At 39.4% G+C, this 13,757-nt stretch overlaps 1 protein-coding gene across 13 annotated transcripts in view; it reads right to left on the bottom strand.

Annotated features, from left to right (window-relative positions):
* Positions 1 to 13,757, bottom strand: part of PRKAG2 (protein kinase AMP-activated non-catalytic subunit gamma 2) — a 426,595-nt gene that overhangs the window by 98,441 nt on the left and 314,397 nt on the right. For 12 of the 13 annotated variants that reach the window (XR_010918707.1, XR_010918708.1, XM_067542741.1 and 9 more), the window contains one exon: positions 4,840 to 4,936. Coding sequence is in view for 11 of the 13 variants with exons in the window: in XM_067542741.1 (XP_067398842.1) it covers positions 4,840 to 4,936 (97 nt within the window). In the remaining 2 variants the exon portion in view is untranslated. Of the gene's footprint in view, positions 1 to 4,450; positions 4,574 to 4,839; positions 4,937 to 13,757 lie in introns of those variants that run through there. The other variant, XM_067542752.1, reaches the window with a different exon arrangement.

Below are 13,757 nucleotides of genomic sequence, written 5' to 3'. Positions count from 1 at the left end.
AGAAGTGCTTGCTGAGGTAATGACATTCCAGCACCGTCATCGGCGGTAAGAAGGAGGGAGAGGGGCCAGCAATGCCCTATATACCAGCACATACATGCATGACTGTAAAGGGTGCTAGAGTTGATCCTATGGACACCACTGAAGGAAAAAATCTCTGGCACTGGTGCATGTGGCGCACTCACACACCTAGCATGGAATGGATATGCCAGCCTGTCAGAAGATGAGTGCCCAGCACTTCCTAAGAAGACAGGCCATTCTTAAAGTGTCTCAAATTGGGTGCCAAACAAAACAAAAAAAAAAAAAACTCCACTCATTCCCTTTTGAAAATTTAAGGCACAGCAGACTCTCCTGATAAGAATCACTTTATTGTCTTAAGGTGACAATTGACAGTTAGTAATGAGTTTCTTCCATTGGCATGGCACATTTCCATTATTGTCTTCCTTTCACCATACCCTTAGAATGAGGCCTGCATAACAAAAATTTGTTCCTAAGCTTCAATCTGTGATGAGATAGCTGCAGTTATCTTTCTGGGCTTTTTGTATAGTCAATAGCTGGCGCTTTATTTTCTTTAAGTTGTACTGGTGGATAAGGTAGTAAAGAGATGGCTATGAGCCAACACTGCAGCAGAACCAGTTACCCAAGGTACAGTTACAATGCTGAACCAACCAAAATTACTTTAGCTGACAGGTATGTGGTTGATGCCTTAGAAAGTCTCGCTGTTTACATCATAGATAGCTTCTGTAGCCTACGTTTATTTGAAAGACAGGGACAAGAAGAATTCTGAACAGATCAGTGTCATGGTATAGTTTCAACCATGAATGCTAACAGTTAATTTAAAGAGAAAAAAATATCTAGATCTCAAACATTTCTACCTGTTTAACAAAATGAAGCTACCCAGTGATTCAAAATGTGGTAGTAAAAATCTCAAGTTTTTTGTTAAATACACAAAAACCAAGTTCTTTCTCCTCCCTCTTTCCCGACTCCTCCCTCCCCCTTTCGCAAAAACAAAATTAAACCCCCAAAACTTACTATAGCCTGACTCTGATTCCATACAGAAAACAATTGGAGAGCAAGGTGTTTTTTGGAGCAGTCATGCAATCCATGATCAATCCATCCTGAAGTTCAACAAGTCAACCCAAAACTATGTGAAACAAACCAAGGAATTCACTTTGATGTGACAGCACATGTGCGTGTTTATTATTAGGCACACAGTCACATCAGCTTTGGCACATTTTTGACTAAGGAGGAGCTGATGGTCCCTACTTCCCAAAAAGTAATAGAAATACGACCACTGAGATAGCATGAAAGATAAGAAAATCTATTCCCTGCTATAGGGACACTGATCCTGAATTAAAATATTTAAACTAGTCAAGGTCAGTTTTCTGAGAGATTAGCATGTCCTGAACTTTCTTGTAAATAACCCTTTTATTAATCATTACAATTTTCTGTTTTCTTATTGCTGTTCAGAAGGTTCTTTTGGGCAGACCCAAGCAAACTAAACATGCTCTGGCCCATGCTCTTTTCTTCTTCTCTTCCCTTTTATATTGCTGGCTACTGTGTTTCAGCTCTGCTGCAGCTAATAGTAGTAAACACTCTCTTGGTGAGACTGGGTAAGAGCATTCAGTACAAGAATTATGTTATCACCCTATTGCAAGAGACAGGACCTGCAACTGACCAACAAGAAGTGAAACTAACAATAAAGAGTCCAGTCAAATGTCCAGAGTGAACAAGGGGAAGGTAGCAAGGGGGTGTGTGTATGGGACGGGGACAGGACACCAACAACATTTCTCTCTCAGGGATAGTTACATGTTAATTGTAACACTCGTAGGTACAAAAAGTTCCAGAAACACAGGTGACGTTTTTGAGTCAGTATCCACTTTACTTAGAAACCATCCCTTTTGAAAGGCCAGATTCTGCAAATCAACATACCTTCTCAGTCATGAGACAAAATGCAGTTACAAGAGAGATTTGTTCTCTAAACAGCATTTAATTTTTTTCCTCCTTCAGTTTAAACAATATTAGTTTCAAATAATGTGAGTTAAATTCCTTTGAATTAAAATGTCAGTGAAATTACCTCACTTGTGTAGGCTTTCAAGAGAATTGCAAGCAAGATCCATTCTGGCATAAGACTATTTTGAAGCCTTGTTTTAGAGGGTTATTTTCTATTAAACATTCAGTTCCAAAGGAACTGCTGCATAATTTGATATACAAGACAGTTATTGACTGTTGATGGACACACTGTTGAGGAAGCTAACACAGGGCTATATTCAGCTACAATAGCAGTTACAAAACAAGTTTCTAATTAAATACATAAAATTTTAGATGTCACATTTCAAGCAGTCTCTCTCTACAATGATAAGACAGAACACCAAATACGATCAAACTGCATCCACAGTATGAAATCTAATCACATTCTTGAAGGCCTTTTGTTACTGAAGCACCTTACCAGCCAAAACGTCTCATCTACCAAAGAACCAGAACTAATTTTCCCTCATTCTGTTCTCCCTTCCCTAACACCAGCACAACTGTGATCACAGAAACAAGAACAAGATTGAGATAAATATATATATATATATATAATGCGCACTGCGAATGTTTTCATCTGCATCTCATTGTCTTTGGGCTTCTCCATGTATTGACATCACACATAAAGACATTGTGACAATGAAATATGCTTTCCCTCTAGTGTATGGGCTGTTAATTTTATCAAAATTTTCTTCACTGAAATACACTGCTCACATCCCTGCCATCAACTTAATGTGTACAGCATTTTTAATGCCCATGTTTTGCTCGCTATCCTTCCAGCCAAAGATTAGATGGCTTCCTACAAAGTCTCTGAATGTCTCTGAATGGGGCCATGTGTTTGCTATTAAGTAACCAAGGTACCCTTCAACAATGGAGGAATATGCTGCCTGTGACATATTCCAAAACCAAGATACAACAATTTAAAACAAAAACCTCAAACCTAAACACCAACTCAATACAAGAGCCACATACACCACTTCAGTTTTATGAAGGAAAAAAAAGTCCCAAGAAATACTACAATGAAACAGAAGTTTGAGAATAGCGAGAATGATTGCCAGTGATGACTGAACTTATATTTAATAATATCAGACATGTTTACTGGAAAATTATTCTATTACAGTAATTTGTACTATCTTGTGTAGATGACAATTTTTATTTAGATCAAACATCCATCAAAGCATAATATAATGAAACACTACTATTAAAGTAGATAGTAAAATGTAAAGGTGATTTGCATTTCCCCAAAATGGAATGCCTGTCTTCTTCATCAAAAAGATTTACTAGCCTTCCCTAGTTTGACTCTGCATGTCATGGTTTAACTCTCCAACTTGAAGCTAAGAGGAAGTTAATCAAGAATACACGTAAGGTGCAGATGTGGTCAGAAATTACTGACATTAAATTGGGGAAGGAAAGTACAAATTAGAGACTAAATTCCTTATATCTCAACTGTTCATGCTAAATAAGCTACACCAAAACTACAGATTTTGTTGTTCTGGTGAGGATTCACCAAGACAAAAAATGGCGCAAGTCCATTTGACTGGCCTACCTTTGCTTTAAAAATTACAGCGCAAGAAGCACTTTGAAAAGTAGTCAAATAAGTAGGACTCAAGATAAACCTTTAAAAGCCATATAGGAGTTTAAAAGGAGTTTTGTGGCTAAGTTATATTCAACAGCAGAACCAACTATAGAAAGGAATAGCTGCCAAGAAGAACATCTGATTAACATACTGGTTTATGATTTCTTTTAGTAGAATGACTCAGCCTATTATTTTCAGTTTTTTAAAGATATAATACTATACATTCTGCAAATAAAAACATACCAAGCTATTACCAACACAGTAAGATTCAGCCCATGAAGTTTTAACTACTTGAAAATATTCAAAACATGAAAATTAGATTTGTATGGCCACTCGCTACTAAAAAGGCTATCATCTCTAAAAATTACTACCTTAAGTTTTCAATACACTCCACTTTAAAACGACACAAGCTTATATATCTGTTCAAAATTATGGAGAATAAATTAATTTGCAAAACAATTTAGTGTTTGCACGATGTAAATAAATTAGTCAGAAGCTCATCTACTAGCTGAGTTAACTATTTGTTAGTCACCTAATTAAGAGGTGAATAGAAAGCAGTATCAAAGAAAAGCTGACAGAGATACGTCTGTTCTGTGAACACTGACTTTTTCTAATACATGCTCATCTAGTACAATATTCCTGATTTTGTGAACTTTCAACTTATTTATATCACGAGCTGAAGGTCTACAGTACATGTAATCAACGAAAGAATTTAAAAATAATTTTAAAAACCCCACAGGTTTCAAGGTTTTCCATCCTCCTCCCCACATACAGAACTGAGCTCAGCGATACCTGGGAAAACAGATCAAGGATCGACCCCAGGAGTGGGTGCCGAAGAATGGCATTTACCCGCCTGTGTTGTCATCTGCCACGAAGCTCCCAGCGTGTGAACGGAACACATAGGACGGGTCTGCACCGTACGCAGCGACGGTCCCACGCCCCGCTTGAGCTGGGCCGAGTCTGGGGGCTGGGTCGGCTGTAACCCAGCGAGCACCTCGCACCTTTCCAAGGGCACAGGCGGCAGGGGGAGGAGGCGTCTGTCTGTCTGTCTAGGTTTTTCTCCCCTGCCCCGCCCCCGAGGATGCTGGCTCCCTTCTCCCCACAGGGCGGCTCTGTCTGGTTCCCCAGGCAGGAGGGCCAGCAGCGAGCCCCGGAGCCTGTAGCTGGCAGCAATGCCCAGAGCGAGGGGGAGTGTCTGTCTGTCTGTCGCTGCTTCGCGGCAGGCGTCCCCAACTTACCGTCATCGTCGAGCTCTAATTTCTCCAGCATCCCTTCGAAGGCGGCTGGGGGCTGAGGAGAAGCCGGAGCCGCAGCCACTGCTGCCGCTGCCGCCGCCTGCGGAAGAGGAAAGCGGAGAAGGGGATCAGCATCCAGGCGCGCACTCACCAGACCCGCGGCGGCATCAGACGCAGCCCGGCGTGGCGGAGGCTGTGCCGGTCTGAGGGAGGGGACTGGCTCAGTGGCCGCTAGCCAGAATCGGGGGGGAGGAGATCTGCCGGCCCCTCAGCCTGACAAATGGGACTCGAATTTGCGCTGTTTTACACACACTGGGGGAGGGAGGAGACGGGAACTTCCCCTCCCCCAGGCGGCTGCTCCCAGCCCATTAACCCCTCACATCCAGCTGGGGTAGGACTCTGCCCTTTAAAGAGGCCGCAGGCCTGTGACGTGGGCGGCATCGCGTCTCCTCAGCATCCTTCAAGTCAGCAAGCGGCCGTTTACGTCCGTTAGATTCTACAGGCAACCCAAAGAACCTTTAGGTGAGAAAGTTCTATCCCTGCCCTCTCCTCCCCCCTCTCTGGGGCCTGACTGGAATTTGGAACATTCCATTTCGCGGCAATCAAGCCGGCCGCTCTGCACAGGAGGGAAGGCAACTACCATTTACCCGGAGAGCGGAGGGGCGCGGTGATTGTGTTATTGGCCCCCTCACCTCGATCAAACCACCCACCCCTTTCTCCTGTCGATCCTGCAACGCGGGGCGGACTGTTTAAAGCTGCCATTCTTCCCGGGGGCGGGGTAACCTGAGAAAAGGAAACTCCTCCCCCCTCAGTCGGTGATGGTATTGTCCAATGTATTCACCTGCCGAGGCGGCAGTGGAAACTAAGCAGCCAGCCCCATTGCTCTCTAATAGGGGAGGCTGGATCTCCCCTCCCCCTACTTCGGGTGTTGGGCCACCTGCTTTCACAAGGCACATTTCTCAGGCTGTCACGCAGATCAACCACAGCCACAGGTCCCTTCGGCAGTCCCCATCCTCCCAGGTGTGTCACAGGTCCTGCAGTGCCTGGGGCCTCCACATCCCACATGCCTCCCACACCTACTGCAGCCCCAGTCTCCCAGGACAGTGAGGGTCCCCGTCCATCCTGTGACACAGAGATGCACAAGAGCAAGACCCCAGCATTACAAGGGGGCCATAACCCTGAGCAAGTCCCAGCATTCAGTGGTCCAGCTTGATGTAAGGGGCCAGGTTGCACTGCATGTCAGACTTGTTGGCACAGGCCCCATTTTGCTGAAGTAATGATAAAGGTGAATGTCACCTGTCCTATTCTGTACTCATTAGACAGAGATACTGTAGCAGAGCTGTAAGGAGTGTGGGGACTAGATTTTGAAGAGATGTAACAAGTGGAGTAGCCTTCATGCTCCAAGTGACAGTAGTACAGGCTGTTGGGCAAAAGTTGGACATCCCCTTCTGAAGTGATCATTCCATCTCCTGCATTTTCTTGATTAGTTTCTGCTACACAGCTCCTATAGTTTGTTTAAATAGAGCAGATCTTTTCCATTTTAATGACCAGGTGTAAAATATTTTAAGAAGGTTCTTATTTTACCTCCACATTTCTAAGTCTGTTCATATAAGGTACACATTTTTTAAAAGTAAGGGTAGTTACCTACTGGAAAAATTTACCAAGGGATGGGATAGATTCTTTATCATTTGAAGTCTTTAAATCCAAATTAGATATCTTTCTAAAAGAAAAACTCTGGCTCTCAATTGAAAGTTATGGTCCTGATGCAGGAATTAAGAGGTGAAAATGTATGGTCTATATTATGCAGGAAGATAGATTAGATTATCATAATGAGTCTTTCTGGTTTACATTCTATCATTTTACAAATCAATACCCTGCAGTTGCTAGTCACTAAAGTCTGGATGCTTTAGAAATGTTCAGCATAAATCATATTGGCTGAAACAGGGTAATGTAAATAAAGTTTACATTATCAACCTCCTGAACTGGGATATACCTTTTGTGGCCCAAAATCACTGATTGCTACCAACTGGCGGGACTAGAGTCCAGTGGGATTGAGTTATTCTCTTGTGAAATTTCTCTTACTTACCTGATTACCTAACCCTTTTCTGCCTCTTCCTGGCAGTTTTCTTTTTAGTTCTTAATGATTGTCATTGTTTCATCTCTATCCTCTTATTTAACTGCCTTTTCCTTGGAGAGCTCTGAGCCATCATTTGTCTGCAGAGCTCAGAAGGAACCCAGACTTCTCTAGCCCCTCTGCCATGTACATTGGCCAAACCGGACTGTCACTACACAAAAGAATAAATGGACACAAATCAGACATAAAAAATGGTAACATCCATAAATCAATCGGAGAGCATTTCAATCTCCCAGGACACTCTGTAGCTGACTTGAAAGTTGCCATACTTCTACAAAAAAAACTTCAAAAACAGACTTCAGCAAGAAACTGCAGGGCTGGAACTCATATGCAAACTTGACACAATCAAACTGGGTCTGAATAGGGACTTGGAATGGTTATCTCATTACAAGAAGTAATTGTCACTGTTCATACATTCTCACCTTCTAATCAATGGTTGTGAATAGGCCTCATCTACTCTAACTGAATGGACTTTGCTAACACCTCCCTCCCCATTGTTGTTCCTTACCCTTGGATGTATATATATATATACCCCCTATCTGATTTCTATTTCTTGCATCTGACCAAGTGGGTTGCAGCCCACGAAAGCTTATGCCTGCAGAAATTAAATTTGTTAGTCTTTAAAGTGCTACAGGACTCTCGTTGTTTTTGCTGTATACAGACTAACACGGCTACCCCGCTGGAACTTTTCAGTAAATATTGTAGCTGATCAGCCATATAAACCAATACTACACACACTAAGTAGTAATACTTGCAATACTTCAGAACATCCACAGCATTTTAATTATACCTTTTATTTGAGCTATACTTAACTCCTATACAATTTTCCTTTTATATCAGTTGTCTTAATATTGTTCAGGGTAAAATGTACTTCTTATTAAATTTGGTTTTTTGTTTAAAAAGAACCACAAACCCATCAAGGTATCACCCCAACTGAAACAAATATAACCAGGTATCTATGGTGGCACCTGCAGTCTGTGGGGAGCCATCTCAGCTCCAGCTGGTGAGCTGTGAAAATTCTGGGAGGAGGAGCAAAGTTGGGGGGGCACTTACCCCCATACCTCATAGCAAATGATACCTGTTTGGAAGATCAAAAAGTAAACTTGTCAAAATGAAGAACACCACTGAAATGTATCTTAAAAATATTTACGATGGAGAAAAGGCCGTGAAATAAGGTTGCTTCCTTTGAGTTACAAAAAAAACCCAGAATATCTGGGATGATCCTGAGCCTATAAAACTGGACAGCTGACTGGGCATACTGAGCCCCCTTACAGACTTTCCAGGACAGCTCTCTCAAAAAAAGGGATAATCTTGGGAAAAACTGAACAGGTGGCAACCCTACTATGAAAATAAAACGTCCAATAAGAAATATATTTCAAGAGAAAAATTAATATTGATGTGATTAAAGAAGTAATAAAGCATGTATTTGCAGTATGGGAGAATTAGTTACAGAAATTTGTTTTTTTTTTTTTAAATTAAATGGGTTGGAAGTCCAAAAGGGTATTAATTGTCATAGGACTATCACAGGGTAGGTTTCTAACACGATCCCATAGGGATCGTTTCTTGGCCCTATGCTATTGTAATATTTGCATTAGTGACCCTGGAAAAAAACAAAATTATTGCTGATAAAGTTGGCAGATGATACAAAAATTAGGGATGCAGTAAATAACGAGGACAGGTTACTGACTAAGAGCAACTTGGGTTTCTTGATAAGCTGGGTGCAAGCACATGATATGCATTTTAATACAGCTAAATGTAAATGTATACATATACGAACAAAGAAATGTAGGCCATACTTACAAGATGGGGGACTCTATCCTGGAAAGCAGTGATTGAAAAAGATTTGGGGGTCATGGTGGATAATCAGCTAAATATGAGCTCCCAGTGTGACACTGTGGTCAGAGGGCTAATGCAATCCTTGGATGCATAAACAGGAGAATCCTGAGTAGGAGTTGAGAGATTATTTTATCTGTGTCTCTGGAACTGGTGTAACCATTACTGGATTACTGTGTCCAGTTCTGGTGCCAACAGTTCAAGAAGACTATTATAGATAAATTGGAGAGCATTCAGAGAAGAGCCACAAGAATGATTAAAGTATTGGAAAACATGACTTACAATGATAAACTGAAGATTTAGATAAACTAAAGATAAGCAATCTATTTAGCTCAACGAAAAGAAGGTTAAGGGGTGACTTGATTACAGTCTGTTAGTATCTACATGGGGAACAAATATTTTAAAATGGGCTTTTCAATCTATACCTTTCTTTACTAACATGATCCAATGGCTGGAAGCTGAAGCTAGAAAAATTGAGACTGAAAATAAGCCTTCAATTTTTAACAATGAGAGTAATTAACTACTGAAACAACTTAGCAAGGATCATGGTGGATTCTCCTTCACTGACATTTTTAAATCAAGATTTATGTTTTACCAAAAGATATGCTTTAGGAATTATTTTTTGGGAAGTTCTATAGCCTCTGTTATATAGGAGGTTAGATAAGATCAGTGGTTCTCAACCCAAGGGCTGCTTGCGGCCCAATAAGCACAACCTATGGCATTGACATCCTCAGGGCTATAAAGGTAATATATATGTTGTGTGGATGTGGCCCACATAGCACATAGAGGGCTGCTATGTGTGGCCTACACTGGTAAATAGTTTGAGAACCACTGTAATAGATTATCACTATAGTACCTTCTGGCCTTGGAATCAATGTTTGATTGGAAAAAAAAATTATGCCAGATTTTAAAATTGTTTCTTTTTTAACACCACACAATAAGCTACTAAATATCTGACATTTTAAAAAAACAACACACAAGTTGTTTGTAACTTAAATCTAACCCGCCCTGAAAATACACTATACATTTCACCTGCTATAGTACATAATAAGCCATAATAAGACATTTAGACCCTAATCATGCCATGAGTTCTGTGCTGGCAAACCTCACTGCATAATAAGAGAGTTAATTTTTTGGTGGGGAAAACTGTATCCAGGCTGAGAATATTAAGACAAATTCAATGTAATTTAAAGATAATTATTAACCTCTGGTAATATTTCCTAGTGTATATGTAATACTACATTGCACATGACTATTTTACAGAAACATCACTGTGCTATAATTGCCTCTATACTGCTCATAAATGCAATGGAAACTGAAAATCTCCATCCTTGCCATGGAAACTCCATCCTTCACTCACCCACTGTAGCTAGCCTAGCAATATCCTGGAATGCTAATATTCTGAGATCAATGAACTACCTCAGTAGTTCAATAGGAGGAGTCATTAAGGGCTAGGATAAAAATCTGTCCTACCCCAGATGGGCTGAAACTCCCAGTACATTGATATGATATGGTATAATGTCATAACATCTGTGTATTTAGACTATTTAATCTGCTGCCACACAAGGTTTCTAATAGCTCCCTTAGTCTATACTAAGTATAGCATATATTACTTTATACTAATATATAGTGGTATATATTAATATATTAAGACCTTGTCTAAACTAGGAGTTAAAGGTATGATGTTAGAATGTGTTAGGTAACATGTTTGAAGTCTAATGTAGATAAGGCAGTGTACATTTGAAAATGTATTAAGATCGCTGAGTTAGAGCTTAGGCCCCCCTTAGGCTTAGCGCATATCAAAGACAGTGTGTGCCTGGTGCACATAAGACTTTTCAAATGTATTAGTTAGAACATGTTAGCTAACACATTATAGTACATCTTTAATCCTAATCTAGACAAGATTTAATGCTATTACAATGTTAACACATGTTTTAAACCAACAGTGTTCAAAGTAATTTAAAACTTTAGATACTCTGAGCCAGATTCTTCATTATGCTGCAGGCAGCCCCTTTACTTTTACACAATAAAAACAGATCAAGGAACAGTGTTCTTTGCCATACATATTGGTATCTTTCTGATATACTATGATTTCATATAACATTTGTTATCCATTATTGCAAAACAAAACTTAGTAAATAGTTGATTTATTTTTGAAAATTGTCTGAGCATTTTTCTTCTGTTAGGTTACATTTTAAGAGTTATTAATGTCCTAAAAAAGGGGGTTTACAATCAGAATGCTGACACAGACAGAACCTTAATATAGCAATGCTAGCAATCTTTATAGAGACAATTTATAAAACAATCTGAAGGTTAATAGAATAGTAAGTCATAAAAAATGTGGATGTAAGCAAAATAATTTTGGGAAGGGAAGAGCTTAAATCGTAGGAGCAAATTGCTTACTTTTTATCACTGTTTTCTTTCCCTAACATTTTAACATTAAAGTTAATGGGAGTTACTCATATTCTGAAGGGGGAAATCTATCCCCTAGATTTTAGATATGTTTTAATATATTAATTATAAGTAACATTTAATACTTTAATGTCCAAAGCACTTTACACACATTAATTAATTCCCCAAGCACCTCTATGATGCATATAACTAAGTATTATCCCAACTTCTCAAATGAGGAAATTGAGGCAGGGAGGGTTTGATTTGCACAAGGCCATAGAGGAAGGTAGTGAAAGGGCTGGGATTAGAACTGGAGAGTTCCTGGCTCCCAGGCCTGTGCTCAGGACAAACATCCCTGCCTGTCTATGTATTGCCATGCTGGAAACAATATTTGCATTCCCAATTTCATGCCCAAAATTGAGAGCATCATGGAGATAGAATGTTAAGTATGGGGGAAACAGCACAGAAGGAACAAGTACCCGATGCTGCTAAAAAGTATCCCATTAACTCAATTCAAGATCACTCACTGGCTCTGAGGAAGTCCCATCCTGTCCTGTTTGGATAGCAGCTGCAACAGAGTCTGAGTTGGAGAGCAAAATAGGGGATCCTAAGATCTTTGAGACAGACATATTGAATGGTAAACCTAAAAACACCAGAAAGGCCCAAAGCTGCATTCATCATCACCCAAAATCTAACTGATTTCAGTAATGGTTTTAGTTGTGCAAAGAATGTTGGCTTAGGCCCTAAAGGTAAGAGTGACAATTTCATACTTGATATATAAAGCAATCTACCATATGTATAAAAAAAACCCTAAATGTTAAAGAGTGTGGAAATGGAAAGTTAAAGTATCTACCATATTCCTCTCTACCAGCTATCCTTCCACATTTATTACCATCTGGCCCATAGGAGCCTTCCAGATTTTCTTGGCCCTTATGCAGGTATTACCATTTTGGGGTAAGACTGAACCTTTAATTATTGGTGTGTATATACAGATATAAAAACATTAAAAGGATTTTTTAAAAGTTCAACAAGTCCAAAAATGTGAACCCAAAAATCTTCAAAAACTCTATTTTGCAAAAGGTTTAATTCTCTTTTATAACCAGATTCAGCCCGTCAAATTTCAACTGGTTTGTTTTGTTTTTTTGCCACATTAGAAGAGGTTGAACATTAGCCTTATAATGGAAGGCTTGCTTCACCTTAACTATTAAGAGATGACTCATCTCTCCATAATAATAAACTAAAACATATTAGTGCTATTTACACTCTTACATTTACAGCTCTTAATCACTTTCATAATCACATGGAAAAATAGTTGTTAAATTTAAAAACATGTAATAGACATTTCTACACAAACCCATATACACTTTCAGCCATTAGCATGTAGCCAATAAACTTAACTAAAAAGTACATCCCAATGAATTTAAAAATCAAAACTAATCCTTTTACTTAATGTAATTGCTTTTCAAGAATTGATAGATAATTTATTAAAATTAGACATCGGTTACTTTTCTCATGTGCCAAGAGACTGCTTTTGCACAGATGGAAGGATCCCAGTGTACTTATTACTAACATTTGAGAACTTGGCATAAAGAACTAGCTTCATCATCTCATCTCCCACAGGATTCTGGTTGGGTATAATGATCTGCCTATGCAGATTTGAGTTCAGAATCAGAGATTAAGTAAGCAGCTGATGACCAATATGGCCATATCGTCAACATTTATTTGCTTTTCATAGGAGATGAAAGGTGTACAACCAGGCGACAATCCAGCAAAACATTAAAACATTCTTAAATCCATCCATATTCAGGAAAGCACTTAAGCACATTCACTTTAAATGCACGCTTAAACATATGCCTAAAGGTAAGCAGGTACTTTACATGCTTTTCTGAATAGGGATGGACTGCTGAATCAGGGCCCCAATTCAGGGGAATGTATAATCACTAGAGACCAGATTTTGATATCACTTACAGAAGCGTAAAATTAGAATAACTCCATTAAAGTCTATGAATCTAGGAATATTCTTAAAATGCTGAAAACAGTTTTAGTTTGTGTCAGAATGTTGCCATAAGTAGTTTTCTTAGTATAGCTTGTTCTATTAATCTTGAACTCACTGGAGTCAGGGTCAAAAATCCCACTAGCTTTAATGGGGCTAGGATTTCACCCCATGTGATTATTCTAGTAGTTGCCAGGTCTCATAAGGCTTGTAACAGAGAATACTTGATGTTTTGTGGATTACAGTATCTATATTACAAATGTGAATTGATTAAAATAAGTACATTTACAAAATTTCATAAAATATACTCCCCAGCTTCCACATCATCCAACACATTCATATCAAACAAACAGAGACTGGATAAAATTGGGGGAGGTTTTGGCGAGAGCTCATTTATTTTGTTCTTGCCTGCAATCAACACCAGAAGTGGTGTTGGCTTTGGGCCCCATTTCCTGTAAACCCCCAAAGTTTAAGGCAATTCATATACAGTTTTGGATCATCTCTAGAAACAAATTTATTTAGGCTTAGTATGTAAATTCTAATAAAACACTGTGAATGTTTCCTATATAA

The sequence above is a fragment of the Emydura macquarii genome, unplaced genomic scaffold, assembly GCF_026122565.2.
Source record: "Emydura macquarii macquarii isolate MOO-44397 ecotype Brisbane River unplaced genomic scaffold, CSIRO-AGI_Emac_v2 contig_719, whole genome shotgun sequence".
Lineage (NCBI taxonomy): Eukaryota > Metazoa > Chordata > Testudines > Chelidae > Emydura > Emydura macquarii.
This window is presented reverse-complemented; position numbering and strand designations above follow the sequence as displayed.